This window comes from Seriola dumerili, unplaced genomic scaffold (assembly GCF_002260705.1).
Source record: "Seriola dumerili isolate Sdu_G_001 unplaced genomic scaffold, Sdu_1.0 BDQW01000449.1, whole genome shotgun sequence".
Taxonomy (NCBI): domain Eukaryota; kingdom Metazoa; phylum Chordata; class Actinopteri; order Carangiformes; family Carangidae; genus Seriola; species Seriola dumerili.
In genome coordinates, this window is record NW_019174704.1 from 7,711,955 (window position 1) to 7,734,833 (window position 22,879).

Sequence of the window (22,879 nt, forward strand, 5' to 3'; positions counted from 1 at the left end):
ATGGAAGGTTATTGTGCATTTTATGACTAAAGCGTAAAACTTTCACTACTGCTTCTATAAACCATGAAGTGTATTTTCAGACATGGAGGCATTTCAGATGTGACCTCTGGGACACGGCAGAGCCACCTGGAGTAATGAGTCTGGTCCAGACCAAACTAGCATGCTAGCTTCTGATTAGAGTGTTCGCTAATGTGCTAGCTAGTTATGTGATTACATAGAACACACAACAGAAGTTGTCAGTGTTTTTAACAAGCTATAGCTACCTTAACACCTGGAAACGTTGCGGTCTGCAGTCCCCGTGCAAAATTGGTGCTCTATGCAAAATTATGTTACATGGCCACAGCAGCAAATACGCATCTTTATTCAATTTTGATAAAGATATACATGATTATAGTGGAGAAATGGTGCAAAGACTGGAAAAATGCAACGCTGAGGTCAATGACTCTCAAGGTCACCAGAGCTCAGATATAAATTGCCTCCATCTGAAATAAAACCTTGAGGTATGTAGATTATTTGCGGAACCTTTCATGCTTTAGTCATAAAATGCACAATTGTTTTGCCTATCTGCCCCGCTATCTCTATCTCTGTCAAATGAAGATGAATAGTAAAAAATAGTGGTATTGTTTTTTAAAGAAATGTCAAATAAATAGCCTGACATAAATATCATATAAGGTGAAGAACTGACCAAAATAATAAACAAGCTGAATTCATTGAAATACAAGGTTTATAAAGAAAAATAACCACACATCAATAGGATAACCTGCTGAATTTCCTGATTGCTTTGTGCTGTTACTCACTATTCTCCCTGAGACAAGCGGAGGAGAGGCACCACCAAGAGGTTGTCCCAGAAGATTCCTCCGTCTAAAGCTGACATCTGGGCTCTTAACATTTCAAGGATTTCCCCGCCCTGCATCTCCCATCCTACCAGCCTCCCACATGTAGCTGCTCCATCTGAATTTACACACCTGGTGGGAAGAGGGGAACACACTTCAAGCAGAGGCTCACAGAAAATGTTGCGAAAACAGGACTTGTGATTGGGTTTTTTTTTTAGGAGCATTGAATGCAGTTTGGTTTTTCCTCTCATAACACTGAGGATCTCACTGAGGATGGATTGGCTGAGAGAGAGTTGCTCTGGGTGTGTCTGTGTAAAGTCACCATAAGGAGTTTATTTGAGTAACTGAACAAAAGTAAAGGTAAGAATAAGGATCTGTGTGATCTGATGTATTTTCCATGATTTTCTTTTGTCTTTTTTGGTAGCATATACATTTTATTAAGATCCCAATGCTTCTTTTGTTAAAAATGAAAGTCAATTACAAGTAATGAGTTTCTTTCTGTAGAGATATATTATGAATTTAACAGTATTTTGGTACGTAAAACTAAGATTCATTTGGTATTTACAGTACTGTGTGTTTCAAGTGAAACAACCATAAGCTCTGTCTTATTATCTATTACTCAATTCAAGTTAATATTTATTTGCAATTGTAAATAAAATGTGTTTCCACCATGTCATTGGAATTTATAGAGTCTATAATGTCCTAGAGAGTTTCATACTAATCACTGTAATGATGATTTGGTATTTGTGATAGAGAAAATAGAATTTTCAAGAAAGAAAAATGAATTCAAACCAAAATAAATATTTATTAATTTCTCATTTATTATTGACAACTCATTCTTCACGTATGTTAAATTGTTTGCCTGCTTATAGTCAAATATCTAGATGACACAAGCAATACATTGGAATTAACTCCTATAATTTGTACAAAATTGCAATGTTCTGGGAAACTTCCTTGGGAAATATGGAACGATAAAATAAAGTGTTACCAAAATAAAAGTAAATAAAAACAGCTTTTTCAGGCTGCACTTACAGTATTAAATAGTATAAGTAATATCTGAATCAATTTAAGGGTGAATTACCAGTTTTTGCACCCTCCATTTATTTCACCCAGCAGCTGTCGGGTAGTTATAACACATACACCTTGGTTTCCTAAGTGATGTGGCTCCTGAGGGAGAGAAGCTGATTGGCTCACTGAGCCACAGAGCTTCAGACCAACCATGTGTGTGTTTTCGTTAATGATCCACCAATTAGTCACACAATGGTAACAGTCATCTAAACACCCCGTCACCTGTCTGTGCTGCTCAGGGAGGAAGTGTGTCACTGCCCTCATGTTTTCGGGGGGTGGGGGATGCTACTCTTTGTGGATGGTGAATTTCCACCACCTGAAACTGTATTTAAAACAATGCAGCATCTGCATGTAACTGCACTGAGTTTCTCTTGCAGTTGCTTCAGTCACCACAGCAACCACCTGCTGTGTGATGGGCCAGTTAAGGGACTGTGGCAGACAGTCCCAGTTGTCCCCTGTCCCCTGACTATAATCTGTCATATGCACCATATACACTGAGGCTCCCTGTGAACTATAAACACTTTCTTCTCCTGCCACAGTGTAACTGCATGAAAAGCCAACTCCAAACATTGTTCAACTCTCCCAGTCATATTGAACTGACAGCTACAAAAATGTCTTTAATATGAGTGTTTATCCACACTGTCAGAGCTGAAGATGACCGGCCAGGCGGCAGAGAGAGAACGGTCACCCCACAATCTGTCGGTGAAGACCACCTTGGAGGAGGAGATCGAGAGAGCTGAGAGTATTCTCAGCAGGTGATGAGAACAATTCAGTCATTTGTTTTTATGTACTTGTCTCAGAGGTTTGTTCGAGAGAAGTAAACCATGTAATTTACAAAAAAGGGAAATGTCATATGTATGTTTGTTGGTGTATTTTCTCTCTGTTCCTCCCAGGGTGCCATCTGACTGTGATGACACTTCTTCAGAGCTACAGAGAATCGCCGCTCTCGGCGCTCACAGAGGCAATTCCAGAAATTCTTTTCAAAGGAGTGGCGCTATCTCAAGGTAAAACTGTGACAGCCCAGCTGTGGCCCATCCGCCTCCTTCACAAATCTTTCAGAAACTGACTGCCACTGATGCATTATTGTTTCAAGCAAAGGTTCTCTTACTTTTTAAAAATAGCCCACAACTGTTTCTGCAGACAAAGTTTGAAATTTGTACAGAAAAATGATGATGATCATAATGTTGTAGCAGGACCATGAAAACAGAGAAAACATTTTCCATCTTGTTTTGTCAATGTGTAAAACTTCTTCTTGATGTACTTTAAGTTGTTTGTTTCCCAGAATCTTGACAAAAAAGTACAATAACTTCATAGAAACCAATGAGATCAGTTGTGAATCCAGAGAGTTTAAGAAAGTGTATAGACTAAAATTCTAAAATTTTTCATTTGTTTATAGAAAGAGCTCAATACTCACTGGAGGATTAAACAATTTGTAGAAATCTAAATATTTTATAGCAAGAGCATATATTCAATTTCACACTCTGAGAAATTCCTTGATGCCAAGATAATGGATCTTTTCTTGAGGGACGTTTTCCCAAATAATTGAATAAATTAAAGCTTACTTGTACCATTTTAAACATAACTTGTAGAATCGTTTGAACTAGTGAGAGTGCAGTCAAGCTAAATGGTATTGGTTTCTCAATATTTTCAATAAACCTGATTTCTCTCAGTCAAAAATAGGATATCACAGATAAATCTTACAGTCGTCTATTTTAGTTTCCTGATGGGACATGTCGGGAATTTTTTTTCATCACCCATTCACTTGCCCCACTGTCAGTGTGTTTTACCCGACCTGGTGAGACTGCCAGTCCTCTCTCTGATGTTGCTGTACATTAATAACTATTCATTTGATGTTTTTTAACCTGGGTCTGAATCATTGTACAGCTCCTTCAAGATGTGTGCCTTTTGTATCACTGTCATTGTTTTCATGTATCCTGGTACTTTAACACAAGTGTTACAAGTTGTTTTGACTGAAACATCAATTCACATATGAAGTTTAATTTTTAATGAGATTGTGTGTCTGTTCCTCATGTGTGTGTGTCAGACTGGTGAGCCTGGTGGTTAGGCTGAGGGAATGGGCACACAGGAGTCTGCTGGAGGAGGAGGAGCGGCCAGACTCCTTCCTGGAGCGCTTCCGTGGCCCTGAGCTGAGAACAGCCCCCAGCCGCATCAGCAACACACAACCAGATGCCAACGGCAACAATGCTAAAGGGATCTTTAAGTATGCCTTCCTGCCACCTTGAACCATGACTATGGGCTTTGATGAACACATTACATTACATAACACTGGATGACCAGTAAAATTGAGAAACCAAAACACTAATGAATACTACCTTTTTGAAAAAAAAAAAAAAGTTAAATATTGTTTATACCACAAGAGTTACAAGGCACCTAATCAGCACACAAGCTTAGGGCATGTTTAGGTTTCAGGGTAAATTTATCCCAGCAGTCACAACAGAGTTACACTTGAGCAAATCGGATGAGCACTTGGGGCTTCAGGGCAAAAATTAAGCTTCCAACTGTCCCATTAAGTTCATAGACAGGTCCTACTTGAGGTGCTGATTCAATTCTGTGATGATTTTTTGCTTTGCTATGTCAGGAAAAGAAGTTGGACTTCCAACATAATACATTAGAAGACAACAACCCCAAAGCCTTAAAAATGACTGTTTACATACATACAATACACTGTTTGAATCATAGTATTTATTGTGGAGGTATTGTTTTGCATTGCCTTATATCTTGCAACTGCTTCTATTTTCTGCATATCTTCACAGTAACATGTACTACTTTATAGAATTATAAGCCGTAGTTTTATCTGAGTGTATTATCTGCGATCTCTCTATGTTTTCAGGAAAAAGTGGGATTTGTTTGTGGTGTCCCCATCCGATAACGCCTACTACCGTTGGTTATTTGTCATTGCCACAGCAGTGCTGTACAACCTGTTCCTTGTTGTTGCAAGGTAATAACCCCACAGTCGTCATCTGTTTCGGCCCTGCAGCCTCCGGAGACTGATGATGGATGTAGTGAACGGATGTAGTGTCCACTTATTAGGCTAAGTAAATCATTTTTCTTTTTCTATCCACAGGGCATGCTTTGACAAGTTACAGGTGGGCAATTACATCTGCTGGCTGGTGTTGGACTACCTCTCTGACACTGTATACATTATGGACACTTGTGTCCGACTTCGCACAGGTAACCTATGAAATATGGCTTCTGGCATCAAGACACAATGCAGTGCTAAGCCTTAAAGACCCTATGTGTAAACATCTTATGTGATTAAAGGTGATATCTTTCAAATTATTCTGATGGTATATGTTACTGTTTGTTGAAAAATGTGACAATCCTGTTGTGGTTGGCATTGTGTATGTCGCTCTCAGCCCAATACCTAAAAGATTCAGTGTTTGGTAACATTTGAAATGCTGTTACAACACAATGCAGAACGATTCCCCTCCGTATTATACAATTGGCATGATTTACATTTGCACCCAGGTCACAGGATATCCAGAAGCACAAAGTCAAAGGCAACACTGGCTTATATTGTATTATATTTGTAATATTAATTAAGGCAGGTGAGGTGAGTTGTCCTTAAACTACTTGTGTCATTTGGACTTATTATCATCGACAACAGAACACATAAGCGAGCACAAACTACAAGCACATAAAATGTTTAAAGCTGCATTAAATGATTCTTTTATTCAATGGAGAGCAGAACAAAGTATAAATACAACACTGACATTTTATCACCTAGAAGGTTCTAAGCAAATAGTTGCCAATTTACACACCCAGCAGACACAGAGCAACATCAGCATTTATTGTGGGTCATGTTTCTGTGTGCATGGCAAATAGAAGTCTGATATTCACTCTCCTTTAGCTCTTTTCTGGTTTCCACTAACTTAAGTTAGCAGATATTTTTTCACTAAAATCAGGTGCCTGCTGCTGCTGGAAACAAAGTAAATGAGAGTAACCATACCAAAACAATGAGACAAAAGCAGCTAAAAAGGGTGAGATGATAAAAACCCTGAAAGTTTGTCACTACAAGTCATACTTTTCATACACTGTAATCTGATCCTTTGTTGATATAAAATTTCCACAGTACAGCTTCATCTCATGACATGAACTGATTTTCAGAGATAAAGAACAGCAGTGAGCTGAGATGAGGCATCACTGCTCAACTGAATTTGTGCTCAATCTGTCTTTTCTCAGGGTTCCTGGAACAAGGTTTGCTGGTGAAGGACCACGCCAAGCTAAGAGACAGCTACGTCCGTACATTGCAGTTCAAGCTGGACGTGGTGTCCATCCTGCCCACTGACCTGGCCTACATCTCCACTGGCATCCACACGCCACAGCTCAGGTTTAACCGTCTGCTGCGCTTCCCACGCATGTTTGAATTCTTTGACCGCACAGAGACGCGCACCAACTACCCCAACATCTTCCGCATCTGCAACTTGGTGCTCTACATCCTGGTCATCATTCACTGGAATGCCTGCATCTACTACGCTATATCCAAGTCTTTGGGATTTGGCTCGGACACGTGGGTATTCCCAAACACCTCCAAGCCTGAGTACGCATCCCTGACTCGGAGTTACGTCTACTGTCTGTACTGGTCGACTCTTACTCTTACCACCATTGGAGAGATGCCTGCACCTGTGCGAGATGAAGAGTACCTATTTGTGGTCTTCGATTTTCTTGTTGGGGTGCTGATCTTTGCCACAATTGTGGGAAACGTTGGCTCTATGATTGCCAACATGAATGCAACCCGTGCTGAGTTTCAAGCCCGGATCGATGCTATCAAACACTACATGCACTTCCGAAAAGTCAGCAGAGAACTGGAGACGAGGGTCATTAAATGGTTTGATTACCTCTGGACAAACAAGAAAGCAGTAGATGAGCAGGAGGTGTTGAAGAACTTGCCAAACAAACTGCGGGCTGAGATTGCTATCAATGTACACCTGGAGACCCTGAAGAAAGTGCGCATTTTTCAAGATTGTGAGGCAGGACTGCTGGTGGAGCTTGTACTCAAACTACGACCACAGGTCTTCAGTCCAGGAGATTACATCTGCAGAAAAGGGGACATAGGTAAGGAGATGTACATTATTAAGGAGGGGAAGCTGGCTGTGGTGGCTGATGACGGTGTCACACAGTACGCTCTCCTCACCGCTGGCAGCTGCTTCGGGGAAATCAGCATTCTGAACATAAAAGGTAGTAAAATGGGAAATCGTCGGACAGCCAACATACGCAGCTTGGGTTACTCTGATCTCTTCTGCCTCTCTAAGGACGACTTGATGGAGGCGGTGACCGAGTATCCAGATGCTAAGACTGTGCTAGAGGAGAGGGGCCGGGAGATCCTGATGAAGGAGGGTCTGTTGGACGAGAATGTAGAGAGTGGCGGGCTGCAGAAAGAAGACACAGAGGAGAAGGTCGAGAGGCTGGAGTCCTCTCTGGACACACTTCAGACTCGTTTTTCCCGTCTACTTAATGAATACACACACACTCAGCAACAGCTGAAGCGGCGCATCACTCTTCTGGAGCGGCAGCTGGACCACATGGACTGTGGAGCAGATGCAAACCATGACATGGATGCATATGAAGAGACGGTCAATGAAACAGACCCTGTGCCTGTCGCTGGTATAAACGGCTCTCCTCATCGGAATAATGTGCAGATGGAGGACAGGAAGAGCACAACAACATCAAAACATTAACGGTCTCACCGAGAGATTTTTAGATTTCCTGAAGTACTTTGATACAGACTCATTAAAAGTGTAGGAAAACTTCATGACACCCTTTTTAACTTCCATTGAGAGAATGTTTTGTCAGTTTAGCTGAGTGTAAAGAGACGTCTGCATGTCAATAAACAAGAAAAGAAAGCTGACAACACTGCTGTGCCCATGCAGTCTTTGGGTTCTTGACTGTGCCAAAACCAGCTAGATGAATGTGTTTAAATTGTGGCTTTAAGGTTTCTTTCCTGAAGATGCTTAATCAAGGTATGGTAAACACACATGAGAAGAAAAATAAAAGCTAGAGTACAAGTTTAAATTGCTGGTTGTTATAGTTGTTGGGTCACTCGTAAACATCTTGTGTTGGGTTGCATCAGTGGAGGGATTCGGTTCTCTTGAAATATATTGTGCTCTCGCCCTGTACACCTCCTCCCTTGCTGCCCCTCCTGGGAAAAAAGTCCAAGGAGAGTTGGTTGAAGGTGATTGCTGGGTTCACATACACAAACAATTATTTTCCAGTGTCCTTATTTTCCATGTTGGATCTGAATCAGACACACTAAGATGATTATCATAACAATCTTTTGACATTTTGGCTTTGTGGGACATTTAAGGGGAGTTTTTGCATTGAAAATGGTTTTAAACTGTCATGAAGTGACTCACTTGCAATTTGCAGTTGTTTATATTTTTCAGTTGTGCTGCAAATGGGCTTCAATTGTGTGAAATTTTATTTGCTAGTCTTTTATTAAAACAAGTAAGGTGCTTTGTCTTAGTTTACAATTAGTTTCTCCTATCTCTATTACACACTGTGAATTGAGGGGCCGGGGATTTTCCAGTTATTCAGCCTCAACATTCCAGGATACAAGTCAACCACATGAGCAGTGATGATAAGCAGAGCTGGAACAATGCTTCTGCAGCAGAGCTGCCTATAATAAAGAGGCAGGAGGTAATGAGTGCATATTCCCTGCAGTCCCTGAAGGAGCGGGTGGGCTAAAGTTACCTTCTGTAAGCTGGTTAATGCATTGGTCTCGCTTTTGTACGACATTAAAAACACATGACAGATATAGCTCCTGATAGACTCAAATATTAAATGTTTTGTCAGCAGCACATGAAGATTGCTATCTTGGCCTAAATATAACCTTAGTATGAGATAAAATATATAATCTATATATGGGCTACATTTGATTGAAAAGTTTAATGTTTTTAGACTTCCAGGTCACATATCACCATTGTTACATGTAATGTAATCCTATATTTTTATGCAAGAGTCGACTTAATTGAAAAATATAATTGAAATGGGGTTGAAACAATTATTTTTTTGTAATCTAGATTTGTAAAAATCTTTCATTTTACAACCAATTTTGTCCCTCAAATCACAGAAATCAGATATGTGTTAGATATGTGTGGTGGCTGAATGGCACAACATTTAGTCTGGCTGTCTGGGCGCAACACATTATTGAATATAGATCAGTCTTGAAATAAAAAGAAGTATTAACTCATACTAATCTATCAAATTAAGGGACAATAACAAAACACTCGACCAATCACAGCAGTTTATCTCAAAAGACTGAAGAAACGCAGCCCTTCACTGGTGATTTAAGCAGCACAGCAACAGCTCAGTTTGAGTGTTTCATGGGTATTTCACTGATACATATTGTCAGCCTTTTTACGGATTGGATTCAACAGGAATCTATATAATCTTGGAGCCAGATCCTTTATGTTAAGAATAGTGTTTGCCAACAGTCCAATGAGATTTGGCAAGCAGTGATGTCATGTATTTCCGTGCACCAATCAGAATTTAGCAACATTTGAATCACAATCTGATGACACGTGTTGAGCTCAAACCAATCCCAAAAAGTCCTGATAAGGTAGATTAGATGAGTTGTTGGGTGTTAAATTCTCAATAAATACCTGGAGATGTTTATAACCTTAATTGTTGCTTATGTAGTTGTGAATATTTAATGTTGCAGAGTAATACTTATATACAGTACCAACATAGGACATTCACTTTGCACTACATGCAGCTGTCATGTTAAATTCACTGAAATGAACATGCTGCTCCATCTGCACGTACACTGTTGTCAGTTCCATTCAGCTTGCTTAACAGGTGCACCCCATTATCATGTCCCAACCCCCTACCACATGAAACTTTTGCCACCATGTGCCATGTGTACAGGACAACTGGTGCAGAGTGTTAATAGGGTCTTATGTGCATGGGCATTGTAGTGAATAGAGGAAATAACATGAACCTTATCAAAGCAGTATAGTTTGTACAGGAAGTAAATATGTACCAATATGTAGATCTGTTTATAACATGTACCACCATAAATACGATGTTTTTGTAAATGTGGATCAAGTGGTGAGGACTTTCAAAATATAAAAGCAGAAAAAACACATCACATATGATATTTTTTTGAATATAACTATATTGTTTGTACTGTCAAAGAGTAACAGCTTACAAACTGCATCTGAAAATCAAATTTGGGGATAACATCCCCCGATCACGGGGATTCACGCATTGCATGAAGTGAATGTATCTACCGTGTATGACAAAGTGTGACAGCAAAGGTAGCCGCCTCCATAATAAGCACAACTATAAATTTTTTCTTTAATGCATCAAGTTAGGACAAATATTTCAACAGAAAGGATCACTGTTCAAGATACTGTAGAAATTAGACCAAAAGAAAATATGATTTCTCTCGTAATAACTGTGATTGAATGTGAAAATATAGAGAAACGGTGCAGGGCTGCTCATATGTATCGGCAAGGTGGAAGGCCGCAACATGCCTTCTGTGGTCTGTGCACTGATTGGCTGAGAGTATCCACTGGGACAAATGCACCAGCTAGCGCATTCGCATGTGCAGGCTGTGCTTGGGTCCATCCACCCGCTCCAACTTCTCAAAGTGTTTCCTAGCATTACGGATATTGATGAGAGTGGCTGCAGATGCTAGAAAATAAACACATGGATCATTATTATTACTATTATCATTAACATTATTATTATTATTTTGAGTTGGTTTCTTAACTATACACTCAAGGCAGAGAATGGCTCTTCACTACTTACGAATGGATGGGTCTGACATGATGACCATGACATATGTGTTGGAGGTGAAGACGTCAATGAAGGCCGCAAAGTTGGAGTTTCTCACTTCCATGCTTTGGAAAGAGGCTGCAAGTTTACTGGAATAAAAATATTTTTTTAAAAATCAGAAACATCATAAAAATGCTGCAGGTGAATAGGGCAGTAAAGGTGATGTTTTTGCAGAGTGAACTTACCTACAGCTGAGTTTGAACTGCTTAATAATGTTACTGATCTTCTCAAACCGGTGAGCATCGCGCTGCTCTTTGCACTGATAGTGAGAGATCACCTGCATTTGCAAAGCACCATGGAAAATAAGAAAGAAATGACTTTCATTTCTAGATCCAGATTTTCTGCCCAGAAGCTGTCATGCCACAGGAAGCAGTTGCTCTTACCAGGAAGGTGGCTCTCTCAAACAGAAGAACTTCATCTGCCTCAATGATCTGTGCAAAATTTCTCAGGTTTGTCTCCAGCTGCTGGACGTTTGGGATGAGCTGGTACACTATGCTAGACCAGGCCTGCAAAGACAAGTAAAAATGTTTCTTAGACTATCCACTTTATCAGCTAACAATTCAACATACAGCCAAGCAGATTCAAAACCTTATACAGGGTTTCGTCCCAGATCGATGTCCTGAAGCACGTGCAAGCCAAAGGTCTGGACAGTCTCTTCAGATCTTCTTCACGCTCCTTAAAGATCTGTAAAGACAGTGAACACAGTAAAGTCATTGGGTCACAGGAAACCAAGGACATGAAGCAGTTAGCTTTATTCTCCTGCAGTCCAACATCAAAAACAATTGGATACATAAATTAACTACTTACTAAAGTAATGATTTTATTTTTAATTGATAATGATAGATCATTGACAGCTGTTAAATTGTAGGAATAATATTATGGGATACTGATTTTTGCTCAGTGTCATGACTGGGTGACCACTTTCAATTGATAACTTATTTCTATGTAAGAATTACTTTTGTGAGAAAGGTAAAAAGGTAAAACATCATTATTATTTTATTCATTTACTTTTTTCATTAATTCATTAAATTATTCTCATTTTCATAACAACCATCACTTTTAGCTAGAATTACTTGAATATACTTATAGGGCACCACAGTCACCAAAGGAGGACAGTAGCAGCAAGATTTCTGGTGAGTGTGTGAACATGACATGACAAAGAAAGCAACAATGTGAAAGTGACAGAGGAACAGCATTTCACATGAATTATGTATAAAATGTCAGGTAAAGCTCACCAAATCCCTCTGGTCTTCCTGCACCAGGTCCATTTTGTGCACGAGGCAGAACACTTTGGCATCAGGGGAGTTCTGCAGGATGGCTTCCAGACACGACTGGTAGTAATGCATGTCTTTCTCCAGCTCGCGACTCTCAACATCAAATACATAAATAAGCACCTCTACATTTCTGAAAATGTTGTCCCTCTGGCTGGTGAAGTAGTTCTCCATGAACGTGTCTTGTCTGATGTGTAGAGAAGAGCACAGAGCAGTGTTTAACGGGGGTTTATCAGATTTGGTAAAACACTTTGAATTGTCAAACCTGACAACAAGTAAAAGAGAGATGTACTTTACCCTCCACAGTCCCACAGGTTTAGAACCAGATTGCCAAGAAAGCGTACATGGGAGTGCTCCACGTCAACTTCATTGAACAAAAGAATGACAAGAATTTTTGTAGATGAGATTAAAGAAACACTTGGGATCAAAGTATCATCTTCATGTGGCACCTTTGCTTTCAGTGCCCTTACTTGTAGCTCCAAGGCGGCGTGTGTCTCGAGCTATGTAATTGGCAAAGATGATTGATCTCATACTGGTCTTTCCAGACCCACTTTTTCCCATCAGTAGCACCTGAAAGCATAAATGCAACAGATTTGACAATCACTAAAATTGTCTATACTCTCTACTTGTGTGAAGGATAGTCAAAGAAATATTCAGACTTAAAGAAAAACAGCAAATCCATGATGTAAAAGTACTCCATTAGAATGTTGTAGCTAGTGGAGAGGAAGCTAATTTCAACAGCTTTACACTGTTTAATGTAAAACAATGTGCCATATTGTATTAACTGATTCTGTGTTTTGTACATAAGATCTTACATGTATGATAAATATTTGACAAAAAGTATGTACATTGTTTTGTTTTGATTTCTGTTTATTCTCTGTAAAATCTATATCTCCACACAACAGTGTAAAATTTTGATTCAAATAATTCTCCATGCTGTCATAAACATAATTTTGGTGAAGAAATACCACATTTCTTTAACTTTTAAGTGAATTTAAGTGATTTGCCAAAAACAGACACATTAAAGATAATGAATCTTAATTGTGCCTAATAAGTCATTATAGTATGTAAAACTTCTCATCAGGCTGCTTAAAATGAAAAAAATTAATTTAGAGAATGAAACTGATGATGTGTAATTTGTGCTGAAAGTGCAGAAAAGATGTGAGAACTTTCCTACAAAGTTATCACAAGTCCTGGCAAGCAATCGTTGAGCAATCCCTTTGACTCATGATTTTTGGTTATTGAGGGACTGAAACACTAAAATACCAAACACTGCATATCAACATGTACATTTTTGAATGTTTATGAATACAGCCTCCTGAATCACTTTGGGGCATTGGAAAATAGCTAAATGTTTATAATTTTGAAAGACTGGTTAGAAGCATGAAACCGTACTGTATTGAAGTAGAGCACATGAGTAAATGTACTTCACCACTGCTTGTGATGTTACAAACAGCCAGTGATTTTACTGCTGCGTCACCTTTTTCTTCATTGCTGTGCTTGACATCCCCCTCAACAGACACGGTGTAGAGTATTTCAGTGAGCTGCAGGTCAGATGACTTCAGTCGGTGTCTGTTGCAGCTCTCCCCTTCCTCTCCTTCAGCTGCGGAGCAGACACAAATATTTTCACCTAGCTGCCACTTAGCTCTGATGAAGCAGAAAACCATGTGACTACAGAGGATACGTTTGAACTCTCAAATGATGGACAAGTCCAAATGTTTAACTTTATCGTTAGCTTAGCAGACACAGAGGAATATATAAACACCTTACTAATGTTAATTTATAACTATTTTCTCTGTTCCGGATAAACACCTAAGCTAATGCTAACTTAGCTAGCACGACAGACAGTCCAGATACATGTCAGGTATCTTAGCCAGGCTAAACGGCTAACTACCTAAGTTAAAATTCAGCGGTGTATCGTCTGCTTACCCCGTTACTTATATTCAAGCAGCTTTAGACTATGTTTTTTAATTGGTTTTAAGAATACAGTTGTACACATTACTTGGTGGAAGCAGGCAGTGAAGTCAAGATCAGCTGCTTCCTGTTTACGACAAAGTCACATGAAGTGATTTCGGCTCTATGCCCTGAGTTTTGTCTGACAGGTCTTATGCTGTTTTCACCACTAAGATCACGGACGGATTACATATTTATGATTAGATTAAGGTTATAAAAAGATCAAAACTCAGGTTAGGGCAGTTATAAGGTTGAAGTCTCCTGTTTTAACGATTTTGGAGGCAGAGAGTTAAATGCCTAACAGACACTACCCAGAGAATAAAAACCCTGTGTTTTCTTTCTCCTCTTCCTCTTTGAAGTGTTAAAATAGTTTTAGTTTGAGTAGATATTAACGAATTTGAATTCAAAACTGCATACTGCATACAACTGTCGATTCAAATTTAGTCGTTGGCTTAACGAAAAAAAGGACAGGATGGTTAGATTAAGGTTATAAAAAGATCAAAATTCAGGTGAGGGCAGTTGATAAACTAAAACTATTTTAACACTTCAAAGAGGAAGAAGAGAAAGAAAACACATGGTTTTTATTCTCTGAGTAATGTCTAAGGCATTTAACTCTCTGCCTCCAAAATCGCTAAAACAGAAGACCTTAACCTTGAGTAGATATTAACGAATTTGAATTTAAAACTGCATACTGCATACAACTGTCGATTCAAATTTAGTTGTTGGCTGAACGAGAAAAAGGACAGGACGAAAAAAATTCAATGTTAAAAAAAAATCCATATTCTTTTATTAATATTATTTTTAAAGAAATTATATTTCTGTTATACGCCTTTAAAGGCACTCAGATGCCTTCCATAGAGAAGTCTTTCTTTTTCTTTTCACATTTCAATTTATTTTGAAAGGGTGCACAGGAAGTGTTACTTTGCTATCACGCCTGCGAACAAGAGAAAACAGTGATCAAACCAACTTGCAATTGATACTTAACGCAAATACATTACAATAGTCATGATAGCCACACTAATGTCATTCACATATTGGTATTAATGAATATACGGAAATTAATACAGTGCTGCAGTTCCTGACAGGAGCCACCAGAGGGCAGTGAGCAGTCATGATTACATATTAACTCACTACATCGTCAACACTAACGTCACACTGTGACTACCACGTCCGGAAAACACTTTCAAAATAAAATATTCTGCGCACCCCACAAAATGCGGTGGATAGCACTTCCACGAGGGTAGTATATATTGCAATATATTGATTGTTGTGACAGCATACCTCTGTATTTTTCCAACTCACGAATGTTGAGTTTTCATTTCTTACTGTGATCACGAGAGAATGAATGAACACGTAAATTAAATTAAATTAATAAAATAAAAAGTGTGAGTTGTATATGACCAGTTAATATTCAGATCAGCAGCAGCAAGGCTTCACTGTACACTAAGACAACCATGGACTTTGCATTCTCATTTACATGTGGTTCTGTGCACATGTTATGGTTACATCTTCGGAGCAAAATGTGCTGTTTGAGCAATATTCTGTCAAAGGAAGAGACCAGAGAAATAAATGATGCGCACTAGTTCATCAACACTGCAAGATTTTGCATACTTGCAAACATTTCTCCTACTTTATCTATACAGTTTACTAGGGCTGTCCTTAATTACAGAAAGTCTGCTTATTAATACATAACTCCCGTAATCATGAAATACTTGAATAACTGGCTATGACAACAGCATTCTCATTGCCCTGCAGCTCATGCAAATGACATCTCTCTCAGTAAACATGATCCAGACGAAGAGAAGTCTGATGTGTTTTTCTTGAATAGAAATGCACGTTTTAAAGCCCACAGTGATGCATTATCTCTGATTTCATCTGCATGCAGTGGAGCAGAAAATTCAAAGATTGTTTTGAAGTAAGAGAGAGAGAGCAGGAGACGGGGATAGAGAGAGGGAGCAGTCAATTTGGACCACTTGTTTCCTTTGGGTTAAGGAGAAAATGCAATAGATCACTGGCAATGATGTGGTCAGAAATAATCTGCATTTGGAAATCTCACACTGAGGCAAGGAGAGAACATATTACATATTTAGGTATTTGCATCAAATTTCAGACAGGATATGAATAGTCAATACTGACTGCACTTTTAATCTCAGCTGTTGGGGTCTAAGTTTTTTTTTTTTTACCTAGAAATGTTGGTACCTACATAATGTTGATTAATGACACCTTTCATCTCCTTTTCACTCAAACAGTTTTATGTGCCAATACTACAACAGAAAAACACACTGCAATTGCTGAGATGTCATAGAGCCTAGGATATACATTATGTGAATTTGTGTTTAGAAAATAGACATTTCACAACAGACAGAACAAATGTTTATATGGAATTACTGAAAAGGATAAATTCATTGAAAAGGCAAAGAGATAAAAGTATTATAAAATTTTATTGTTTACTTTCTGTATCTAATCTCCAAACTGTAACCCCTTCCCAAACAATCAGTGAAAACACTTAAGATGATCAGACAAACATATGGGCTAATCATCCACTATCTTCTTAAAATATTTGTCAGAAGTAAAATACAACAAAACAACTCAAGAAGTCTATCACCAGTATGGGGGAAGGTCTTTTACACTCTGATACCAGGAAGAGAAAATGCATATATGTTTTCTGCAATCATGCAAAAACTGAATTCTATCATCCCAAGCCTTAAACTCAAACACCGTAAGTATATGAAATTGGTTTATAAATAATATACAGGGTAATAATTTCTGCAATCCAAATTATTTTAATGTATGGTCTTCTTAAGTGTGCATAATTAAAAATAAAGCTAAATTAGATCTTCTTTATTGATAATTATATATGCTTAAGAAATACATACATTTTCCATACCCATTTGTTAGTTTAAGGTGTCCAAAGAATAATTGTAATTGCTGTGAGTATATCATCAATACAGAACCAACAAGGGCAAAAAAACAAAAAACAAAAAAACAATGATACAGTAGCTCCTCAAGAGAGACACATGAGATGTAAAGAGAGGAGAGGACATGATGTAAATCAAAAGGTGTTTGGGAATTATATTCAGGTAGTGTACAGGTGTTTTTTGCGCTCTGCATTATGGCGCTAGTCCACCTGAAATACTCTAATGTAAAGGATGACTGCCGTCCTTTACATTTGATCTCTGAGTTTGGCGAGCCTTTGAGAGAGTTCATCCTTTGGATAAGAGAGAGCAAAGAGAGAGGTATAGTTGAGGAGGATGTACATGGGTTATTTGGAGAAAATGTTTCATCAGGCTTTTTGCAAAAGTCTTTGACAAATACAGTTTAAATCTCTTTTTTGGAATCACACAAAACCTGTGTCTTTTTCACTAAACCTATAATTTACACTTTTTATAAGTAATCAGGCTCATGTAGCAGGAACAGTGGTGAGGTTTTTATGTGTACTTAAGGTTATCTGTGCCAAATGTTATCTGATTGTAAAATAAGGATGTTGTGAAAAGCAAGTGTACCTGTTCTGCAGAGGCCACGCTGGTACCCACTGATCCTGTCTGTCCCTGAGGGAGCTCCATGTTCAGGTCAAGTCTAAATATAATGCACACAGCAACATTTAAAACTTACTTTCAGACTACAGACACAGTGTTGTTGTTTACACTATACTGAATAACGCTGTCTAAATCAATCCTTATATGTCTATGAAATTCTTTGAAATATACCACAATATACACTTTGATCTATGCCTGTACTCTGTGAATGCATTCCCCGTGTAAATGCATTTATATTCACTCATTTGGCAGATGCTTTTATCCAAAGTGACATAAAAGTGAGGGACAACACTAAACCTTCAGTGCAGTCGGAGACCTTGGTGTAAGTACTGGGTGTTACATTTATTCAATAAGTGCAAGGAGATCATGTAAAGAAGTGCACTGAAAGTGCATAGTAAGTGCTAGTTAGGCATGTTAGTGTTAGGAATATAAGTGAACTAACATTATTTCACAAACAATACTTAGAAAAAAAATGAAAAGTTTACCCTGCTTCATCTGCCATTTCATGCAGTAATGACTCCACTTGATTCTGAAAAACACATTCGCCATTAGATATACAGTGAATGCCTTTGTGTTTAAATCATTGTCAGACAACAAGAAATATTATGAGAGTAGATCCAAGACGTACCTGTGGTGTCGTGAGTGTTGTTGTGCTGCTCATGGTGTCCTCCATTTGGGCCGTCTGAACATCCAGAGTTTCAAACTGGTGTTCAAATTTGTCCATGAGAGCTGAAATCTGGAAAAAAGGTTAATGAATTGTTTGATAACTCAAAGAGAAAAGACAATATTATTTTCATGTGTAAATAACACTCTACCTTTTCCAGATTCATACTCTTCAGAGTGGCATCCATGCCTTTCACCACTCCAGCCATAGATTTTGTGACCTGTGAAAAGAAACACCATCATTAAAAGAGAAATGACAAAAAACAAGCTTTCTTAAGTCTGAAATGCTAATCTTTAGCCTGTAACAGATTTTCTAGGCCTACAACAGTTTGCAGTGACCCTGTTTTCAATGTACCTGGTTCATTGTAACTGCAGTTTGGACCCTTGCTGCCACCGCATCTACCCGAGCGCTCATCCTCAGGAAGTTCACAGACTGGTTCTTCTGTCTGATGGCGTTCTCTGCATGGATCCTGGCCACTTCCATATTCCCCTTCTGGATGGCCTAGAGACGGCACAGACAAAAAGACATCAGGAAGACACAGACAAGGCCCCCCATAATGTGTTATCTTGATGACTGGCTTCAAAAGTGGAACTTACTTTCTTGACTTTAGCCTTCTCTATTTTTTCCTCTTTGTCACATTTCTTGGAGTTTCTTTGGAGTTCTTTGGCAGCAAATTTTAAATTGAATAGATGTTCTGAAATGTGAGGTTAAAGAAGAACAAAGTCCAAACAAAAACAACAAGCAACCTTGGATGACCACTTCAATTACTGTGTTTAACTTTGAATATAATTTAAATATAATATAACTGTTTTGTGTGAGCATGGCATGAGAAGATGGTGGTGGTTCTCTTGGTTTTCTCAACTCAAATCCTGTAAGAACTGTTGGAAATGTGTTTGGTCAAGACCATACTACAAAAATTAGCTGTGTATGCATCATTTAGTAATTAGTTTGTGGTAACTTGTTTAAGCAGCATTTTTTTAGTATTAAAAAAAAGTTGCCCTAATGCCCTATCACTTCAGTTTATACTCTATTTGAGTGGTCCATACCATATTACTAGACAAATTTGCAGCGTTGCACTAATCTGTAAGATGGCTATCCTCTGAAATCGGATCCAAGAGACTGTTTTTGGCAGCAATGCTGATCAAATAAAGTGGATGGATCAGACATGATGTAACCAATTCAAACTAAAACAGTTTCTCTGTCAATGTCACTATAATATTCCATGTTTCTGCCATCAGTTACAATCTGTCACATCAGGCCTCATGTTTAATGTGCATAAAAAAATATTTCCATGTGCTCTATGAGGTATAAAGATTGTGAATTTGGCTGAGAGAGAGCACTGGTCTCATATCATAAGTTCAGGTATCTGAATCAGTATCAGGTGGATCGGTGAAGCATGGTGAAGCATCCCTACAAATTTGTAATTAATTAAAATTACCAGAAAATATCTGCCATATTAAACCTGGAGCTTTCTAGGCACCCCAAGAGTGTAGGAGTCTAGGACAACTGTCTGCTTTGATTTATTAAGCCAACCTTGGGTGTATGTTCCTGTTACTATCTTACCATAACAGGTTTAAAGTAGAGCTAGACTAATAGACTAGACTAGCAACAACAACAAAAAACCCTCCCAAAACTCCCAATTTTTTAACTTTAAACTCCCAAATATTAATTTCAATATTGGCTTCAAAAATAGCTACAATTTACAACATGAAATACCTGCAGTGACGAATAAAGGTTATGTAACTGGTTTTATTGGAGTTTCCCTTTGACTATGTTTTGCAGTTCCTGTGAAACCTTCATGTGTGTCAAATCATAGACAGTCATGATAGGATTACCAGATAAAAAACACATCAGTTCTTGCCTTTATTATTTAGAGTATTAAACAACACCCTGACTGCGAGGTTACAGTGTGTATCACCCTGTCTCAGGTGTTGGGTATTTCCAGCCATTACAAACGACGGTTCCCAGGCCCTCAGCCCGTCTCTCTCCTATTTAACGACGCCTGGAATTGGCTAAGACGTGTCCAGGTTATTCAATAATGCAACTTCTGTGCCTTTGGTGGATATGTAACCTATTAAGTATTGTTTTATGTGTCTGACACACATAAATCTCTCCAGCCTTGACATAAACTACCGTGCTGTGGTCGCTCTCTGAGCCTTCGTATTGACGTTACACCACAGTCTCACCTCCCCTTCTCATTACTGTTTTAAAAGGATACTTTCCATGCTCGGCATCTTCAGTTAGCTCCTCGCGAATCCAACAGTTACTCGGTCGAATCCTTACGGACAGTCCACAAAAGACAGTTAAATAAAGCTAAAGTTTTCAGTGAAACTTCAGCCTTTTGGGTTTCGGTCTTCGCCTTCACTCGCACTTCCTGATGTCTTACCAAAATATGAACAACGTCATTGTCACGTGGTGGCGGTATTCCATTCGACGTCACGAGGGAGCTGCCACCCTCCCCCTAGCAAAATGTGAATGAACAGAAGAAGAAAAAACAACTAACCTTTAACACTATAACACGGCACTGCTAACGTTTTTATCCGTGCGTTCGCGTTGTTGTTTATGTGTAAGTGGATACAGGCAGATAAAAGTGGATGTGGTGTCTTAGCAGCAGAGTGGTGGGCGGTGAAAGCGGCTGATTGATGATTAGATTTACGGTGTGGATCACGGCGGGGAGAGAGGATGACTCACTCCGTCTGATGTGATGTTCACCCCGCAACAGCATCTCGGCAGTGCGGTGGCACGCCGGTAGTTCAGCATGACATATCGGTGTGCTCCACCAATAAAAGTCAAACTTTATCCAACTGTTTGGATGACATACATACAATGCTTATTTAAAACTTGAGTGACCGTCGCTTGGTATTTAGAGAGAGACCGAGGGTCGTGATTTACCGTAAATTTCGTGACGCCTGATTGCCATGGAAACAGTGCTTCTGTGCTGAGAGGAAACTGTCCGCGTTAACTTCAGCATCAACCTCTCCAACGGGGTCGGATAAACCTGTTGGGTATCTCACTGTTTATTTATTTTTCTTGTGTTGCTGCTCTGGCTTTACTTTCCATTTTTATTTATCCAGAAACCAGGTGAGTTTTCTTTCTTTTTTGTAATTGCGCGACTGTTGTATTATTGTGTGTCATTCTGGCAAAACGCAGATAACCGTACTGTTTTCCCTCAGTATATAAGACAGTTTCAGTCATAATATCAGCCTGTTCATTTACTTAGGCTGGCTGTAAACTTATGAACTGCATTCATATATTGCCACGATTATAATTGTACCATGGAATACAGAATCTGGGCTTTTTGAACTAACTAGTGATTTAGTCATTTGCTAAATGGGCAACATTTTGAGTTCAGAGGACAACATATAATGACTGTAGTGAAACATTACAGAACTAATGGCCTGTGCAAAATGTTGTTGGCCATGGCAGCTTTTAAAAATGCCCATCAACATGTATGTCCCCAGATCTATTGGCTGAATATTATAGTCTGTAATTGTGCTATATTCCATTGACCAGGCTTCATGATAAAACATTTCTTGAAAGTCACGACACTAAACGCCACCTAAAGTGGTGCATTTTGTGTCGTTTTTTTGCACAAGGAAAGAGAGCAAGCGAGTGATGCTTCATTCAGTGGCTGTATGACTCATATAGTCTTATCTATAAAGAAACCAAGAGGCAGAAGAGCAGTCCTGCTGCAGGACCGAGCTGATGTAACCCGTGAGATTCACTAGAGGCTGCTGTGGGCCATGCTTTCCTGTGCCCGAGTTACTGCCACCCACTGACAGCATTTACACTGGTGACTGCCAAATACTAACACAGGCTGAGGGAGCAGTAGGCTGTTCACTAACTGCACTCAACAGATCAAGTGCTGTTTTCAGTGGGCGTACCTCACATGGCCATGTTAGTTTGAAAACAATACAAATAAAATCAACCAGCAATACTCATTTATCACATACTATTTAAAGTATTTACATGAAGCTTTTGCCACTCTGGCTCCATTTTATTTAGTCATTTAAATGCAACAATACGTTTTTTTAAGCAGTTACAATATTACTATTTTTTATCTAAACTATATCTAAAAAAAAAAAAAAATGGAAGAAGACTCACCTTTGATTTTATACAACTAAAGCACCATAGATCTGATGACCTAAAAGTTGGTGCATATTTATATTTTCTTTCAAGCTTTACAAAATTGCACGGATTCACATACCTCTGGAAAAACGATTTGAGTATTATTATGGTGGAGCAGCAGAAAAATAAACAGTGCAACCAAAAAGTAGGCTAACTAAACTTCCCAATCTATATAGTGTAGTCTTAAGTGTACAAGCTAAAGCTCCTCTCCGGAAGTAGTTTTGGTTGTGAAATTCTATTCTCTAAATCCCAGTGAGAAATGAGAAAAATTCAATGTCCTTCTCCTTTTTTAAAAATGTATATATATTTTAGCATGATGGGCTAGTGTTGACTAAAGCATAAAGGCAAAAAAGAAAAGATAATTAAAAGGACTTTATAACGAGTTCAGGGATAATGAGAGCATTCATCTTTCAAAACACCCCAAGAATCCTTAACTGATCCCTTATCCATACTGTTGTATCTGAGAATATGAGGATCCTTTAACGCCTACAAACAATGGGCCAAAAAATCTGACATTTTCCTCAGTAGTGAGTGAGTCAGTGTACATTAATGATGACGTACTCTTCCCCCTCTTACAAATACAATGTTGCCACATTATAACAGCAGGAATAAACACATCATCAA

The 22,879-nt window shown here is 38.7% G+C and overlaps 3 protein-coding genes across 4 annotated transcripts; 1 reads left to right on the forward strand and 2 right to left on the reverse strand.

Moving 5' to 3' along the window:
- Window positions 1-2,555: 2,555 nt before the first annotated feature.
- On the forward strand, window positions 2,556-7,600 carry LOC111234560 (cyclic nucleotide-gated cation channel-like). The gene is made up of 6 exons (XM_022762708.1): window positions 2,556-2,656; window positions 2,795-2,905; window positions 3,946-4,122; window positions 4,753-4,860; window positions 4,987-5,093; window positions 6,105-7,600. Exons 1-6 carry the CDS (start codon window positions 2,556-2,558, stop codon window positions 7,598-7,600), a joined length of 2,100 nt encoding a protein of 699 aa, XP_022618429.1.
- Window positions 7,601-10,018: 2,418 nt separating this feature from the next.
- On the reverse strand, window positions 10,019-14,034 carry LOC111234619 (ras-related GTP-binding protein A). 2 transcript variants are annotated; one of them, XM_022762789.1, is made up of 10 exons: window positions 13,977-14,034; window positions 13,455-13,577; window positions 12,445-12,544; window positions 12,272-12,338; window positions 11,939-12,161; window positions 11,292-11,387; window positions 11,087-11,209; window positions 10,889-10,980; window positions 10,677-10,792; window positions 10,019-10,559 (listed from the first exon to the last, which is right to left on the reverse strand). In XM_022762789.1, exons 2-10 carry the CDS (start codon window positions 13,479-13,481, stop codon window positions 10,456-10,458), a joined length of 948 nt encoding a protein of 315 aa, XP_022618510.1. In that variant the 5' UTR covers window positions 13,482-13,577; window positions 13,977-14,034; the 3' UTR covers window positions 10,019-10,455. The 2 variants fall into 2 exon arrangements, with proteins under 2 accessions (XP_022618510.1, XP_022618509.1); XM_022762788.1 differs by having other exon boundaries at window positions 13,904-14,020.
- A 2,966-nt stretch (window positions 14,035-17,000) lies between these two features.
- On the reverse strand, window positions 17,001-20,513 carry chmp1b (charged multivesicular body protein 1B). Its single transcript, XM_022762378.1, has 8 exons — window positions 20,346-20,513; window positions 18,724-18,821; window positions 18,482-18,628; window positions 18,279-18,347; window positions 18,092-18,199; window positions 17,949-17,992; window positions 17,431-17,503; window positions 17,001-17,135 (listed from the first exon to the last, which is right to left on the reverse strand). The coding sequence occupies exons 1-8, from the start codon at window positions 20,359-20,361 to the stop codon at window positions 17,091-17,093; spliced, it is 600 nt and encodes a 199-aa protein (XP_022618099.1). The 5' UTR covers window positions 20,362-20,513; the 3' UTR covers window positions 17,001-17,090.
- Between the last annotated feature and the right edge of the window lie 2,366 nt (window positions 20,514-22,879).

What these genes read in the sequence shown, in the direction of transcription:
- LOC111234560 (XM_022762708.1), top strand. Translation starts at nt 2,556, where the DNA reads ATGACCGGCCAGGCGGCAGAGAGAGAACGGTCACCCCACAATCTGTCG. An exon ending in GCTGAGAGTATTCTCAGCAG is followed by an intron (nt 2,657 to 2,794) that starts GTGATGAGAACA and finishes TGTTCCTCCCAG; the next exon opens with GGTGCCATCTGACTGTGATG. An exon ending in AGGAGTGGCGCTATCTCAAG is followed by an intron (nt 2,906 to 3,945) that starts GTAAAACTGTGA and finishes TGTGTGTGTCAG; the next exon opens with ACTGGTGAGCCTGGTGGTTA.
- chmp1b (XM_022762378.1), bottom strand. An exon ending in AGAAGGCTAAAGTCAAGAAA is followed by an intron (nt 18,629 to 18,723) that starts GTAAGTTCCACT and finishes TGCCGTCTCTAG; the next exon opens with GCCATCCAGAAGGGGAATAT. An exon ending in CAACACTCACGACACCACAG is followed by an intron (nt 17,993 to 18,091) that starts GTACGTCTTGGA and finishes TGTGTTTTTCAG; the next exon opens with AATCAAGTGGAGTCATTACT.
- LOC111234619 (XM_022762789.1), bottom strand. Translation starts at nt 13,481, where the DNA reads ATGTCAAGCACAGCAATGAAGAAAAAG. An exon ending in GGGACGAAACCCTGTATAAG is followed by an intron (nt 11,210 to 11,291) that starts GTTTTGAATCTG and finishes TTGTCTTTGCAG; the next exon opens with GCCTGGTCTAGCATAGTGTA. An exon ending in TTGAGAGAGCCACCTTCCTG is followed by an intron (nt 10,981 to 11,086) that starts GTAAGAGCAACT and finishes TTGCAAATGCAG; the next exon opens with GTGATCTCTCACTATCAGTG.